The 14,953-nt window shown below is 54.5% G+C and overlaps 1 protein-coding gene across 6 annotated transcripts in view; it reads left to right on the forward strand.

The window, feature by feature from the left end:
* Window positions 1-14,953, forward strand: part of TTC7B (tetratricopeptide repeat domain 7B) — a 184,837-nt gene that overhangs the window by 31,688 nt on the left and 138,196 nt on the right. For all 6 annotated transcript variants that reach the window (XM_055129801.1, XM_055129806.1, XM_055129803.1 and 3 more), the window contains one exon: window positions 12,702-12,832. In XM_055129801.1, coding sequence (XP_054985776.1) covers window positions 12,702-12,832 — 131 coding nt within the window. The remainder of the gene's footprint in view (window positions 1-12,701; window positions 12,833-14,953) is intronic.

The following is a 14,953-nucleotide window of genomic DNA, read 5'->3' on the forward strand; positions in this document are numbered from 1 at the left end:
GAGGTGTGGGCGTGGAGTGAGGCCCGGCCCTGGTGGACACGGGGTGGGCGTGTGGAGCCTCCTGCGCCCCTGTCTCAGCCTGGGCTCCCTCTGGCCTCTCCCAGGCCGGGGCAGGGGTGGGATGCAGCTGCCGGCTGCTCTGTTGGCGGCGCTTGGGGCCTGCGTGTGGCCTGTCTGGCTCCGCAGGTCAGGCCTCCTCTCCAGAGCCCGCTGGTTCAGATCCGCCCTCCCCGTGTCCCTGAGAAGCTTCCAGAGATACGCCCAGTTCTCAGAAGGGTGGGTGGGTGACACCCGCTACCAGCGCCATCTCACTGGCTCACGAGGGAGCCAAGGGACACTGGAAGGGCCTCTGCTTGCCTGGGCACATTCTGACTCGGCCCAGTAGCCCTGTGGGGTGTGTGTGTGTGTGTGTGTGTGTGTGTGTGTGTGCGCGCGCGTGTGTGCAGGCACGCCTGTGTGCATATGTATGTGTGCACATGTGTGAGTGTGTACAAATGTGAGTGCATGTGAATGTATGTGTTATGTGAATGTACCGTGTCAATGTGTATGAGAGTGTGTGAGTGTTGTATGTGAGTTTGTCTGTGTATATATGTGTATGTGTGTGAGTGTGTATAAATGTGAGTGCATGTGAGTGTGTATGTTTGTGAATATGAGTGCATGCATGTGTGAATGTGAGCGTATGTATGTGTGTGTATGTGAGTATGAGTGAGTGTTATAAATGTGAGTACATGTGAATGTGTGTGTTGTGTGAGTGTACTGTGTGAATGTGTGAGAGTGTGTGTTGTGTGTGTCTATATATGTGTGTGAGTGTATGTGTGAGTGTGAGTGAACGTGTAAATGTGGGTGCATGTGAATGTGTCGAATGTGTGTTGTGTAAGTGTACTGTGTGAATGTGTACGAGTATGTGAGTGTTGTGTGTGTTTGTAAATATGTGTGTGAGTGTGTGTTGAGTGTGAGTGAGTGTATAAATGTGAGTGTATGTGAGTTTGTGTGTTGTGCGATTATATTGGATGAATTTGTATGCATGTATGTGTGTGTGTGTGAGTGTGTGTGTGAATCATCCTCTTGGTGTCTGGAAGGAAGAGTGAGTGAGTGTGTGTGTTTCTGAAAGGAAAATGCCAGAAGGACGGGATGGGCCTGGCCCCAGACACTTAAGGACCGTGGTGGCACCCACAGACACGGGGGAGGGGGGACTCCCTGGGCACCCCCGCCCTCCGCATCAGGCAGCTCAGCCTGTTCGCCCACCCATGCCCGCCCTCCCCTCTGCCCGGGGCCTTGCCCTCGCCCTGAGCGGGTGCCGCTGAGCCCTGTGGGAGCGGCCATCCTCAGGGGCCAGCCCCCTCCAGCCGGGGCCAGCCAGCTGGACTCTGTTGGGAGCAGCTCGACTCCCCTAAGTTTCTCTCCCGCCCCGGGCACTGAGGTCCCTTTACCATCCTGCCATGGTGGGGCGGTGGGGACCTGGGGTCGGCTGGCTGTGTTCCTTGCTGCGTCCTGCATTGGTGGCTCATCGAGGGAAGCCGAGACATGCTGTGCGTGTGGCCTGTAGGACTTGTCTGAGTCTGTGTCGCTGTTCATTGTGTTGCTGCATAACTTCCTAAGAAAACGATTCTCCGTCCATTTGAATGCAATGAAAAACAACAACAACAACAACAACAACAACAACAACAACAACAACAACAGTCTCCCCAAGCCTGGGCTGTGGGTGGGCCCACGGCGACCCGGAGCCTGCCGGGAACCCAGAGGCGCACCCCTGTCGGAGTAGACAGACCGCCGCCCTGGGCTCTTTCCTGGACCCGGGGTCTGGGCACTTGCCGTCCTGGCTGTGCTCAGCGGTCAGAGGGCCCAGGGCGTGGCTGCCCGTGTGGCCCAGGGTTCGGGCTGGCCGTGGGCGGGGCTCAGTGAGCCTGGGTTGTTGCTGAGTCGGTTCGGTCCCCTGTAGCCACACGGGCGGCCACTAGTGTCAGGGCCCCACATTCAGACGCCCCAGTGGCTTTGGGGGTGTCACCCTACCCCCCCCCGGCGGTGTCCGAGGGTGTCGGCAGCAAGGGGTGGTGCATGCCTTCCCTCCCTGAGCCCCGGCAGGAGAAGACGGGCTGCTGAGACCCCCCACCGCGTGGAAGGAGGCGGCGGGCAGGGGCCCCATGCCACATGCCTGCCCCCTGCCGCTCCCAGTTAGCCCGTGTCTGAGCCTTTGCGTGTCGCCCCCAGGCAGCATGTGCCCAGTGGCCCCGGCCCCTCCTCTGCTGGGGATGGTCTTGGGAACGGCCACCGGCTCCCTTTGCCACCTGCCCGCTCCCAGCTGCGCGGTCCCCGTGTGCTCCCACCCCCTCCCCGCAGTCCTTGCTTTCTCCTGGGGCTGGACCTTGAGCCCGAGCATTTGCCTCAGGGCCTGAGCTGCCTTCCGGCATCTCTCTGTCCCTCCTCCCTGCCCTTTATCCCCCCCCCCCAAGGTTCTGCCCCTGTTAAAGGCGACCTACAGGCAAGAAAGCACTCGGGAGAGTTTCAAAAGCAGTTTTGAAGGGATGTGGATCATTTCTGTGGACATCAGGGTTTGTTTTGGGCCCACACCTGGCTCTGTGCTCAGGGGCCGCCCTGGGCAGTGTCGGGGATTTGAACCAGGGGCACAGGGTTGTAGCCACGCACCCGACCGGTGATTTAACCCTTGTGCTGTCTCCGGCCCTGTCGCCGGCTTTTAACACGTGTGTTAGTCTTCATAGAAAGGCCCTTCGGATGTTTGTCCCTAAGAACTGTCTCCCACGGCAGGGAGGTGAGTTTGGGACTTAGTGGCTGGGCGCCCTTGAAATCCCATCACGTGGCCAGCCCCCCCATCCTCACCCCTCCACCCCCCACTTGAAAGTCGCTGATTGATTGACAGGGGATGTAAATTTCACTCTGTCTGGCCCACAGCCTGAACCCCAAAATGACCAGCAGGGATTGCAGCTATGTGAGCTATTATTTTTCAAGCCCGTGTTCCCACTTTCTTTATGCTGTGCATTTCTTTTGGGAAAACAACAATCACATCTGTGGTTTTGGTTTTTTTTTTTTCCACTTGTTTATCACGCATTTCCCTGAGAAAGAAAAAAAAAAGACGCTGAAGATAGCCTTCTAAACTAGCGAGTGTCACCTGACATTTCAGCGAGGGCGGCTTCGGCCATAACTTGGGGCTCCTCTTCCCAGACTGGGGCTCTGGGAACGGCGAGTCTAGCCCTGCTGGTCCCCTGCTGGTCCTGGAAGCAGCGACTGACAACCAAAGGTTCTGGTTTTTGTTTTTCTGTTTTTTGGGTCAAATCCGGTGATGCTCAGGGGTTACTCCTGGCTCTGCACTCAGGAATCACTCCTGGCAGTGCTCAGGGGACCATATGGGATGCTGGGGATCAAACCCGGGTGCAGTGCCCTTCCTGCTGGACTGTTGCTTGGGCCCCAATCAAAGGTTCTGGAGCAGGACGTGTCACCATGGGTGCCCACGCAGCCCCGGTGTTACCGCTGTGGAGACGTGGCCGGAGGACTCGGATCCAGGCCTTGACATTGGGGGACAGGAAAGGATCAGCACTCCCCATGAAGGGGCCTCCCATGCCAGCGTGGGCTTCATTCTGGGGATCTGTGTGCCACCCCGAACCTCGGGCGTCCCCCTCTCTGCTAATTGGAGCACAGTGCGCAGAGCACCTGACACCTGGTTGAGTGGTTTCATCAACTTCTCTGGCCACGGATGGTCATCCTCGAGGACGCCTTCCACGTGTCCTGCAAGTCGGAGTACGGGGAGAGCCACACGCTGCAGAGCTGGACTTGGGTTGTCTTTGGGCGTGTGGCCTGGGCCTCCCCCTGCCCCCCCCCCCCCGGGGCCTGGGGCAGGAGTGGCCCCGAGAGCCGCTCCTGGCCGACCTGGTTTGCCCCCCGCCCTCTCCCACGCGGCAGGATCCACTTTCTGGATCTTAAACCCCCGTTCCACCGTGCGCATCGTGGAGCTGCTTCCCCTGTAAGCGGAGGCGGGTAATGAGACACATCTGTCTTTCTGTGGCCCGCGGCGGGGTCATTCCGCCGCCGCCAGCCACTCGCGGCCCATCTCGGCGGCTCCCGGCAGGCCCTGGCGCATGCGCGGTGCCGGGGCGCCCTGCCAAGCGGTCACTGTAGCTCTGCGTCTGCTCGTCTTCAGGGGGAGGTCGCGAGGCGGGAGCGGAGTGCTCCGCCACAGAGGCTGCTGGGTGATTCCATTTAATTTGATTTTGTTCGCAGTGGGACCAACAGTTTGGGCACTAAAGGGAGAGGGAATAGATAGTGGGCACTCAGGACGGGGAACGCATCCAACATGATTATAGTCGTGCTCCTTATGTTCACAAAGTGCAGTCGAGGCAGGGGGGTTAGAAATAGAGTCACGTGGGGCTGGGGAGGTGGCGGGAGCATCGGCCTGGAAGGCCCCGGGGGCAGCGACATGGCAGGGGAAGGAACGTGGAGTCCATGCAGAGAAGAGCACTGTGAGCCACGGAATTTACACACAGGAGAAGAGCACTGTGGGCCACGGAGTCCATGCATATGAGAGCACTGTGGGCCACAGAGTCTGTGCATATGAGAGCACGGTGGGCCACAGAGCCCACATGGAGGAGGGAGCACTGTGGGACATGTAATCCATGTGGAGGAGGACAGCACTGTGGGCCACTGAGTCTACACACAGAAAGAGAGCACCGTGGGCCATGGAGTCCATGCGGAGGAGAGCACTGTGGGCCACGGAGTCCATGTATAGGAGAGCACTGTGGGCCACAGAGTCCGTGCAGAGGAGAGCACTGTGGGCCACGGAGTCCATGCAGAGGAGAGCACGTGGGCCACGGAGTCCATGTGTAGGAGAGCACTGTGGGCCACAGAGTCCATGTATAGGAGAGCACTGTGGGCCATGGAGTCTATGCAGAGGAGAACACTGTGGTCCACAGAGTCCATGCTGAGGAGAGCACTGTGGGCCACGGAGTCCATGCGGAGGAGAGCACTGTGGGCCATGCAAGGCACGATCACATGCCACCTCCAAGGGCCCCTCAGGGCTTGCAGTCATCGTGGTGGCAGCGGTAGCTGGAAGCTGTGGGGCTGCGTCGGAGCTGCGGGTACGAGCGAGGCAGAAATGAACTGGCGTGTCCTTTCAGAACCAAGGCTGGAAGGGGAACAGCGGCGGCGGGCGGCTGGGAGGAAGATGGTGCTGTGTGGAGTGTGGAGTGGAGTGGAGTGTGTCGTTTAAACCCCAGGGCAGCCCTGGGCAGCTGTGCCTGCAGACCTCCATGCCCAGCTGAGTAATAGTGAGACAGGAGGTGGGAGGCCTTGGACCCACACGGCTAACCGGGCTCAGCTGGCCTTCACAGGACGCTGCGCCCGGTAGTAACCGCGAGGTCCTTTCAGGGGCAGTGCAACACTGGCCGGGACTGATGGTGGTCTGGACCGGAAACACGGTTTCCCAAGATCAGGGGAGTTCTGAGCCGGCCGTGTCACTCAGTGTGGACTAGTTGCCTGTGTGGGTCTGGGTGTGACCCACCGCTCCATTAGGACAAGGAGCCATCAAGTGTGACCTCTGACCTATATCCAGGAACCCCTGGGCCCCACTCTCACCCCCCATAGGTAATTGGTTTACTAGAGAGGTTCACCTGCTCGGAAAAGCAGCTGTGCTCAGGGTTGGAGAATTTCGTAGAATAAATGATTGCAGTTAAAAACAAACAAACAAACAAACAAACGTAAAGACAAAAAGTGTGAGGGCTGGAGCAATAGCACAGCGGGTAGGGCGTTTGCCTTGCACGCAGTTGACCTGGGTTCGGTTCCCAGCATCCCATGTGATCCCCTGAGCACTGCCAGGGGTGATTCCTGGGTGCAGAGCCAGGAGTGAACCCTGAGCATTGCTGGGTGTGACCCAAAAAGCGAAAAAAAAAAAAATGACAAAAAGTGTGTCGGTGAGACCGGATTTTTATTATTTTCTGCCAGCAGAGTGAACAGCATGGCTGGGGGTCCTCCCAGCGCCCTTGGGGGGAACAGCACTTAGCAGGTGTCGCCAGTCAGGAGCTCCTGGGAAGCTTCTTGGCCAGGGTCTGCTTCCCCTCCCCACGCCCCTGCTCCAGAAATCAAAATCAGGCTCTGAGCCCGGGTTTCTACCAAGGCATCTCACAGACATGGAGCACTGTGGTTTGAGGCTTCCAGCGTTTCTCAGGGCCAGGGTGACCCAAGACTTCCACACCTCGTGTGTGTGTGTGTGTGTGTGTGTGTGTGTATACTTACATTGCCAATATAAGTACTAACGTTGTCAGATATTAAAGAGCTCTTCAATTTTTTTTTTTAGTTCAGGGGCCACATTTGTTAGTGCTCAGGGACTAGTCACAGCTTTGTGCCTTGGAACTCCCTCCTGACAGTGCTCAGGAGACCATGTGGTGTTAGGGATGAAACCTGGGTCCCCCCCATGCAAAGCCTACACCCAGATGCCTTGAACTAACCCACCCACCCCCCCACAGCCTCATGAGACACACTCTTGCAGGGAGTCGAGGTTGCTTCCTGGAAGCTAGACTGGGATTAGTTCTTTTCTTATAATATGCAGTTTGAGCGTTCCCAGCCTCTTTAGGCTTTATTACAATCTGTAGTGCAATTAATTTAGAAATAACAGGAAAAAAATCTTTATATCCAAGCCATTAAGTATTTGAAAGCTGAATACCGCGTTTCTGAAAAAGAGACAGTGAGTCGGGCACTTGCCTTGCACGCGCTGACCCGGTTTGATCCCAGCAGTGTTTATGGTCCCCGTGATCCCTGGGCACGGTGCCAGGCCCCCTCGTGGCATGGCCAGGTTTCTCTCCCCCGCACGCACACAAGAGAAGAAATCAAAATTGAAGTTAGAAATGAATATGAGCTGTACAAAAAAAACCCTGCAAGCTACTGCCCAAACACCACGTGCGTGGTCCCTTGGGTGCTACCACTGGGTGGGGCTCTGGTGCCCCCCAGCACTGCTGGAAGTGGCCTGGGGTCCCCAGCAGCTGGTGGGCGGAAAATCCCAAGAAATTAAATTTAATGTGAAGGAGCTGACCAAGAAGAAGACCTTCGCTCCAGATGACTTTGCTGAGATAAGTTCTGCTAAGCATTTAACAACAAAATATTAACAGTGCTTCATAAAGTCCTTAGGAGAATGAAAAGAGGAGGCGAAGCTGCAAGTTGTTTTATGAGGTTATCATTAACCCTAATCCCAGAACCAGTCAGAGACTTCACAGAGAAACTTTAAATATTCCTTATGTATACAGAGGGAAAGCTCCGAGACAACATTGCACATACAAACGGGATAGAGTAAGCGGGGAATAAGGCCTCATGGCTCTCTCTCAGGAAAGGAACTTGGTTTAACGTTTGAAAAAAATCACTCACTGTCATTCACCAGGTTAAAAATTATGGGGGAAAAGGGCAACACAATTATCTGAAAAGAGTCCGAAAAAGGATCTGGGCAAAGTCAGTGTCCAATATGTTTATCTGTCTGAACACAGCGTGACATGGGCTGGAAGGGCTCTGCCTCGGCTCCAGGGAAAGCCTGGTGAGGGATGGAGAGAGTTTGGGGGGTGGGGGGAGGGTGCTTGCTTTGGTTCAATCCCTGGCATGTGTGTTGAATGACCTCTGAGCACAGAGCCAGGAGTGAGCCCTGAGTACTGCTAGGAATGACTCCTGAACACAGTCAGAGTAAGCTTTGAGCCCTGCCAGGTGTGGCCCCCAAACCAAACAAACCACTTCAATGGGTGCTGAATTGAACATGGAATGATCTCTAACTAGACACACACATGTGCACATGCATAGGCACAGACACACACACAAACACACACACCAGTAATTGTTCATCCCATTATTATTTATTTTAAACAAAAAGATTGCTTAAAAATACCAAAACTCAAGAGTATGAAAACCTCTCAATTGAGAAGGGGCAGAAGATCTGACTGGGTACTTCACCAGAAAAGGAATAGAGCTAGCAAATGATAATATGAAAATATGCTCATTTGGAATTATGTCCATGAGAAACCATTATTGATAGTGTTAAAAACCAAAATAAATCAATATTAGTTAAAACTGAAAAGACACAGAGAAAAGATGCTCAGCTTCTCTGGCTTTAGAGAATGGTAAATTGTGTATAATGAGGTAACACAGTGTACCAATTAGGGTGGCTGAAAGCTCAAAAACCTGATAATACCATGTGCTGGCAAGGATGATGAACAACAGACATTCATTCATTGTTAGTGGGAATGCAAGTTGATAATGTCAGTTGGGAAGACAGTTCCATGGTTTCTTATAAAGTCAAACATAATATTCTTTTTTTGTGGGGGTCACACCTACTGGTGTTGTGTTTCCAGGGTGCTCAGGGCACCATGTGGTATCAGGGATCACACCTGGGTCACTCATATGCAAAGCATGCACGCTAGTCCTTTGAGCCATTTCCAAACATACCCAAACATACTCTTGCAAGACTATTTGTAAATAAAATATATTTAGCTATTTATTTTATTTGCAAACACATTCTTGTTAGACAATATGCCAATTGTGTTATTTATTCAATTAGGTTAAAAACTGTGGTCATACTATAAAACCAACACAGATTTTTAAAAATTTCATTTTCATAAAGTTTTTCATAATAATGAGTTACATTCAATATTTCGACACCGGTCCCACCACCGTTATACCTTCCTACCACCATTATTTTGAATTTTCCTGCCACCACTCAAATCTGCCAATTAGTCAGATGCTACATAATTTATTTTGTAGTGTTTGTTGTGAATGCATAAGATGTTGTGCGGCCGCAAGAGCAGCCGCCAAACACAGATGTTTATAGTAATTTTATTCTCAATTGCCCAAACTTGGAAGCAACCAAGTTGGTAGATTGGGGGGTAACCATGTTGCTTTCCTGTGGGTTCATGAATTAACAGAACACTATTTAGCTGTCATCAGTTAATAACAGGAGCAGGCCCGAGTCTGTGCAGGTGGGATTTGCAGACAGTCCTCTTCTCGTGATGCATTCATGGTGGATCCATGATGTGAAACTTTTTAAAAAAAATTTTTTTGGGTCACACCCGGCGATGTTCAGGGGTTATTACTCCTGGCTCTGCACTCAGGAATTGCTCCTGGCAGTGATTCACAGCTCAGGGGACCATATGGGATGCTGGGAATCGAACCCGGGTTGGCCGCGTGCAAGGCAAGTGCCCTACCCGCTGTGCTATCACTCCAGCCCCCATGATGGGAAGCTTTTGTCAGAACTCCTAGAACTGCACACAAACTTCCCTATAAGCCATGGGCTTGAGTTGATAAAAATTTTATTCTATTGTTATAAAGTTATTCAACATAATTTAGAGTACTGATGCAGTCAGTACTCCAACACCAACCTCGCCCCCATTGCACCTTTCCACCACCATTATTTTGAATCTTCCCAATCACCACCCAAGCCTACCCCAGTAGCAGGTCCTAAATAATTTATGTTGTATTGTGGCATCGTTGTAGGACGAGTAAAGAGAGGCTTCTAAAATCTCAGGGCTAGGACAAATGGAGATGTTACTGAGACCGCTTGAGAAATTCATTGATCAGCGGGATGATGATGATGATGATGATGATGATGATGATGATGATGATGATGATGATTGCTTGTTATGAATAATTTGCTAAAAAGGACAAAAAATTTTTTTCTTAAAAAGAAGACATAAAGACTGTTTTATTTCTCCCTGGAGCCATCAAGCTCTTGTATAAGAGATTATTAACATGTTGTTACGGGTTGAGCCTTGTGTGCTAATATATTTATATGCATTTATATAATTTTTTTTAAATCGAGATCAATTGAGATCAGTTGCCTTCTACTCTACACCCAACCGGTGTGGTGTGCTACTCCTGGCCCATCAGTTGTGTAGAGTATGAGATGTTGCACAGCCATGAATGCGGCTGCACGCTCCAGGAATTCTGTATCACTGCCACTGTCACTGTCATCCCGTTGCTTATCGATTTGCTCAAGTGGGCACCAGTAACGTCTCCATTGTGAGACTTGTCGTTACTGTTTTTTGGCATATCGAATATGCCATGGGTAGCTTGCCAGGTTCTGCCGTGCGGGCGGGATACTCTTGGTAGCTTGCCGGGCTCTCTGAGAGGGGCGGAAGAATCGAACCCGGGTTGGCCACGTGCAAGGCGAACGCCCTACCCGCTGCGCTATCGCTCCAGCCCCCAGGAATTCTAAAATTTTAAATAGGGTGATGCAGCTGGAGTTAAATGTTTAACTGGATGGTGACTTTGCAGCTTGTTGCTCTCTTCTGAGATTTATTTGTGAGTCTCTGGCTCATGGCCATTAATGGGCTTACATGGTGCCAGAGGCAGTTTGTGGATGTGACTGCCCGGCTCCAGGAAGAGCAGTTAAATTGATTAAAAAAAAAGAAAAAGAGTGAAACACATCATCACGGGCCAATGGAAACAGTCGATCTGTTCGTGCCCATTTTGACCTCAACAAAAGCAGCAAAGTCGCTGAGAGGTCTCTTCTGTGACCCAGCAGTGGCCTTTGAGCCCCCAGAGCTGGGCTGTCCACGTCACCCTCTTGTTCCCGGTGGTCCGGGGGCAGTCCTGGAGTGCCTGCCCTCAGGACCGCCTGGACAAGACTCCCCTTCCCCAAAGGATGCCCTGGGCCCCCGGGTCCCTCGCAGGTGCTGGGGTGCTGTGACCTCTCTCTTCTGGTGGCAGCCATTGGACTCATGGTAGAGTCGTGTGGGACGTCGGACTGTGCGAAGGGGCTGGAGCTCCCCTCTGGGCGCCCCCTCAGGGACGGGGTCAGTGCTGGACGCAGCAGCAGCCCGTTAGCATTCCTGGTCTCTGCGCTGTGCAGGCTTCCAGCCTGGCCTTGTGAGCTCTGTTGGCAGGGAAGGGATTCCCTCTTCTCTGCAGGCAAGAGCCCCCCAAGCGTCACCTTAGCCCGGAGTGAAGGGGTGGTCCGTGGACTTCTCATGGCTCCCCGAGGACAGGGACGTCTGGAGAACAGTGGCCCATGAGTGGCCGTGATGTAGCGCCCAGTGTGGCACGAAAGGTGTCTGCTAGCTAGTTTCATGCCGTGAGTCTAGCTTTGCCCTAACACGTCTTTAAAACAGACTGGAGAGGTAGGCAGGGGATGAGGCACTTGCCTGGCACACGCCAGCCTCCAGTTGGAGCCCTGGCACCACCAGGAGTGACCCCTAAGCACGGAGCCAGGAGTCAGCCCTGAGTACAGCCTGGTGTGGCAACCCCCTTCCCTCCCCAATCTTTAAAATGCCCATTTCCTGATGACTCTGTGTGTGTGTATGTGTATGTGTGAGTTTGTGTGTGTGTGTGAGTTTGCGTATGTGCGTGTTATATACTCTCCGGAATACGACACAGCAGTGTGTTCCCTCTTTGCTGCCGCTGTTGCAATAATCCGGGCTCACACACACTTGGTTGCGTGCTCACTTGTGGCCACACGCTTGAGTCTGGACACGGTTGGTTGGTCAGGGGAGCCTAGTGAGTGGTACCCAGGTTGTACTCAGCATGAGGGGTGCTGCCAGGGACGGAACCCATGCCCGCATCCCTGCAAAGCCGGTGCTGTCCCCCTGAGCCACCCTGCACCCTCAGCTGTTCAAGAGAATGAAATCCTGCCCTTACTGATAACAGGGGTTGAGGGGGGGGGACAGCTGGGGGGTGCACGGGAGGTGGCTGTGCTCAGAGAAACGACTCAGAAAGTATAACCGTAGATTCTGTGGGACTCTTCTGGTCACCAAAGGGGGAGGGCAATGGGCAGGGGGTGTCACTTGGAGACTGGGGTGGCACCCGCCCGGGGTGGAGGGGGGGAGGCTTAGCCATGCATAGGGGCGCAAGGCTGCTCCCCCACCATCTCAGAGGATTTGGGCAGTGGCACGGCAAGGATGTCAAAGCTCCTTGGAGCCCTCGGGGCACCTGGACAGGAGACCCCGTTAGGTCTGAACGAGGCCTCAGGGAAATGTCCGAGCTTCTCCGGCTGGGCGTCAGAGGCAAAGGGTGTTCGCAGTGCAACGCGCGTTTCTCCTTGGGGGTCACACCTGGCCATGCTCAGGGAACAATATGGGGTGCTAGGGATGGAGCCAGGACTGGCCTGAGGAGTCTGCAGCCAAGGTGAGTCTGTCCCTTAACTCCTGGGTGACCTCGCGGAAGTGCTGAAGTGGACAGGGCACATGTATTATTACTGTTGTTGTTGTTGTTGTTGTTGTTGTTATTATTATTATTATTATTATTATTATTACGTGTGTTATTCCTCCGTCCCTCTCGGAGAGCCCGGCAAGCTACCGAGAGTATCTCGCCCGCACGGCAGAGCCTGGCAAGCTCCCCGTGGCGTATTCGATATGCCAAAAACAGTAACAACAAGTCTCACAATGGAGACGTTACTGGTGCCCGCTCAAGCAAATCGATGAACAACGGGATGAACTGTGACCGTGACCTGTGTTGTTATTGTGTGTGGTGCTTGAGGGCCACTCCTGCTGGGGCCCCCGACCCGACTCAGAGCCTCCCTCACGCGAGGCGTCTGCCTGACCTCCTGAGCCACGCCCGGCCCTGCATCTCCCTCCCGCCTCTCGTTCTTGCCCTTCCCGTTCCCTGGGTCCAGAGGGCGGGCGCGGGAGAGAATCTGCCGTTTGCCGGTGGCGCCTCCTCCCCGTGGCAGGACCGGACCGGACACCGGGAGCTGCGGGAGCCGCCGCTCAGCCCGGGTCTCTTTGCCGCCCTAGGACTTTGCCTCGAGAAGCTGCCGGTTTCCTCGTCGACCAGCAACCTCCACGTGGACCGGGAGCAGGACGTCATCACCTGCTACGAGAAGGCGGGCGACATCGCGCTGCTGTACCTGCAGGAGATAGAGCGGGTGAGTGAGCCCCCCCGCCCCGTGCCCGGGACGCCCCCGAAGCCCGCCTGGGCGGGGCACACAGGGAGGCATTTTCTATCTTTCCAAGCAGAAGTGGCCGAATCCACCTGTGTCTTCCCTCCGCGCCCATCACTAGGAGTCGGCCCCTTAGCAGTGGGTCCCTTAGCAGTGGGTCCCTTAGCAGTGGGCCCAGCGCCCCGGGTTCTCGAGTGCCCGAGGTGCCAAGCAAGGGCCTGTCTGGGGCAGAGGAAGTCAGAGGCCAGACGGGGCCGGGCAGGCCGGGGCAGCTCGGCTCTGACTGGGACTCCTGTCTTTTTCTTTCCTTTTTTTTTGAGCGGGAAGCTCTTCTCGGGTTGGAACCAGGCAAGTGCTCATAACCCCCGGAGCTATGTCTTCCACCCCAGCTCCTCTTGGCAGAGTTCCTTCCTGTCTCAGCCTCGATCTTCCCATCTGCAAAAGGGGCAGAACAAGCCGGCTCACTCGCGGGGGTTCCCTGGAAACGGTCCTTGTAAATAAAGGCGCTTGGCAGCTCGATTTCTCGGTCAGCGCCGCTGATGTTTGCGGGAATGGTCGGCCCTGGCAGTCTCTGCCCCTCCTGGCACTGCCTGGCACCCTCCCCGACCTCTCCCTCCCGCCCCCAGAGATGCAGCCTGTGAGTGTCTGAAATGATTAAAAATTGGGGCTGGGATCATGGCACAGTGGAGCAGGCGCTTGCCTTACACACAGCTGAGCCCGGCTCTATCCACGGCATCATGTGTGCCCCCCCCCCCCGAGTCCTGCCAGGAGTGATCCCTGAGCACAGAGCCAGGAGTAAGCCCTGAGCACTGCTGGGTGTGGCCCCTAGACCAAACCACAGCAACAGTGAAAACAACAACCCATCCCCCCCAAAATAAAGAAAAGAATCATTAGGAATCTTGTGTGACCCTAAAGGCCACTCGTCTTGTTCCCCATTGCCTGCTAAGGGGGCCTCTGTTTCCCTGTGGGCTGGGAGGGGCGCCCCCAGTCTGGCAGGGGGGCACTGCACCCCAAGGTTTGTGCGTCACCGTGTTTCCAGGCTCAGCACTGCCTCCTGGGACAGCGGTGAGCACGGGCCTTCGAAGAGGGCAGAGAAGCCCCAGCGCCCTTGAACTCCATTGGGCATTAGCCAAGGCTCGGGGGTCTGGGAACTAAGGGCGATGCTCGGTTCTCCTGCCCAAATGTCCGGGCAGAATGCTGCCATTAAAGGTCACTTTTGGGGCTGGAGCGATAGCACAGTGGGTAGGGCATTTGCCTTGCACACAGCCGACCCGGGTTCGATTCCCAGCATCCCATATGGTCCCCTGAGTGCCACCAGGAGTGATTCCTGAGTGCAGAGCCAGGAGTAACCCCTGTGCAAACTGGGTGTGGCCCCCCTACCCCCCCCCAAAAGTAGCTTCTTTGCATGGTACTTTTCTTTGCCTGTATTTTTATTTATTTTTCACTCTGTTCTTCAGAATTGGTGATGAAATGGTTGTGTGGCCTGCTTTCAAAAATCCCCATTATTTTCACGGTCTGCTTCCTTGGGCCCTGGAGACGTTTATGTCCCCCTCCACCCTCCCCGTCCCCCAAGCCGCCCTCATTGACCCCCAGAGCCCTCGCCACTTGAGGCCCTTGCTAGTTTTGTTTGTTCGTGTGTCTGTGCCTCTCTGGTGGCTGTTGTCCAGCCCTCTATGGCCGGGAGGAAGGAGGGTCATCTGTTCCACGTCTCCGCGCCGTGGCTGATTAGCAGGGCTGCCTCTGCTTCTGGTTTTGGTTGTTTTTTAATTCCCTCGTCACCACTGCAGTCTTTGTTGCTGTTGTTTTGGAAGCGGGGGCAGGTCATACCGAGCGATGCTCAGAGGTTACTCCTGGCTCTGCGCTCGGGAATCACCCAGGGATTATTCCTGACAGTGCTTGGGGGATCACGTGGGATGCTGGGGATCGAACCTGGGCTAGCCCTGTGCATAGCAGACTGAATAGTGTAAGCAGAGGAGAACGCCCCACGACCTTCTCTCAGGAAAGGAACTTGGTTTAGCATCTGAAAAATCACTCACTGTCGTTCACCAGCTTTGCGGCATCAGGCAAGTTGTTTCTCCTCCCTGTGCTGCCTCGGGACCCCCCCAT

The sequence above is a fragment of the Sorex araneus genome, chromosome 3 (assembly GCF_027595985.1).
Source record: "Sorex araneus isolate mSorAra2 chromosome 3, mSorAra2.pri, whole genome shotgun sequence".
Lineage (NCBI taxonomy): Eukaryota > Metazoa > Chordata > Mammalia > Eulipotyphla > Soricidae > Sorex > Sorex araneus.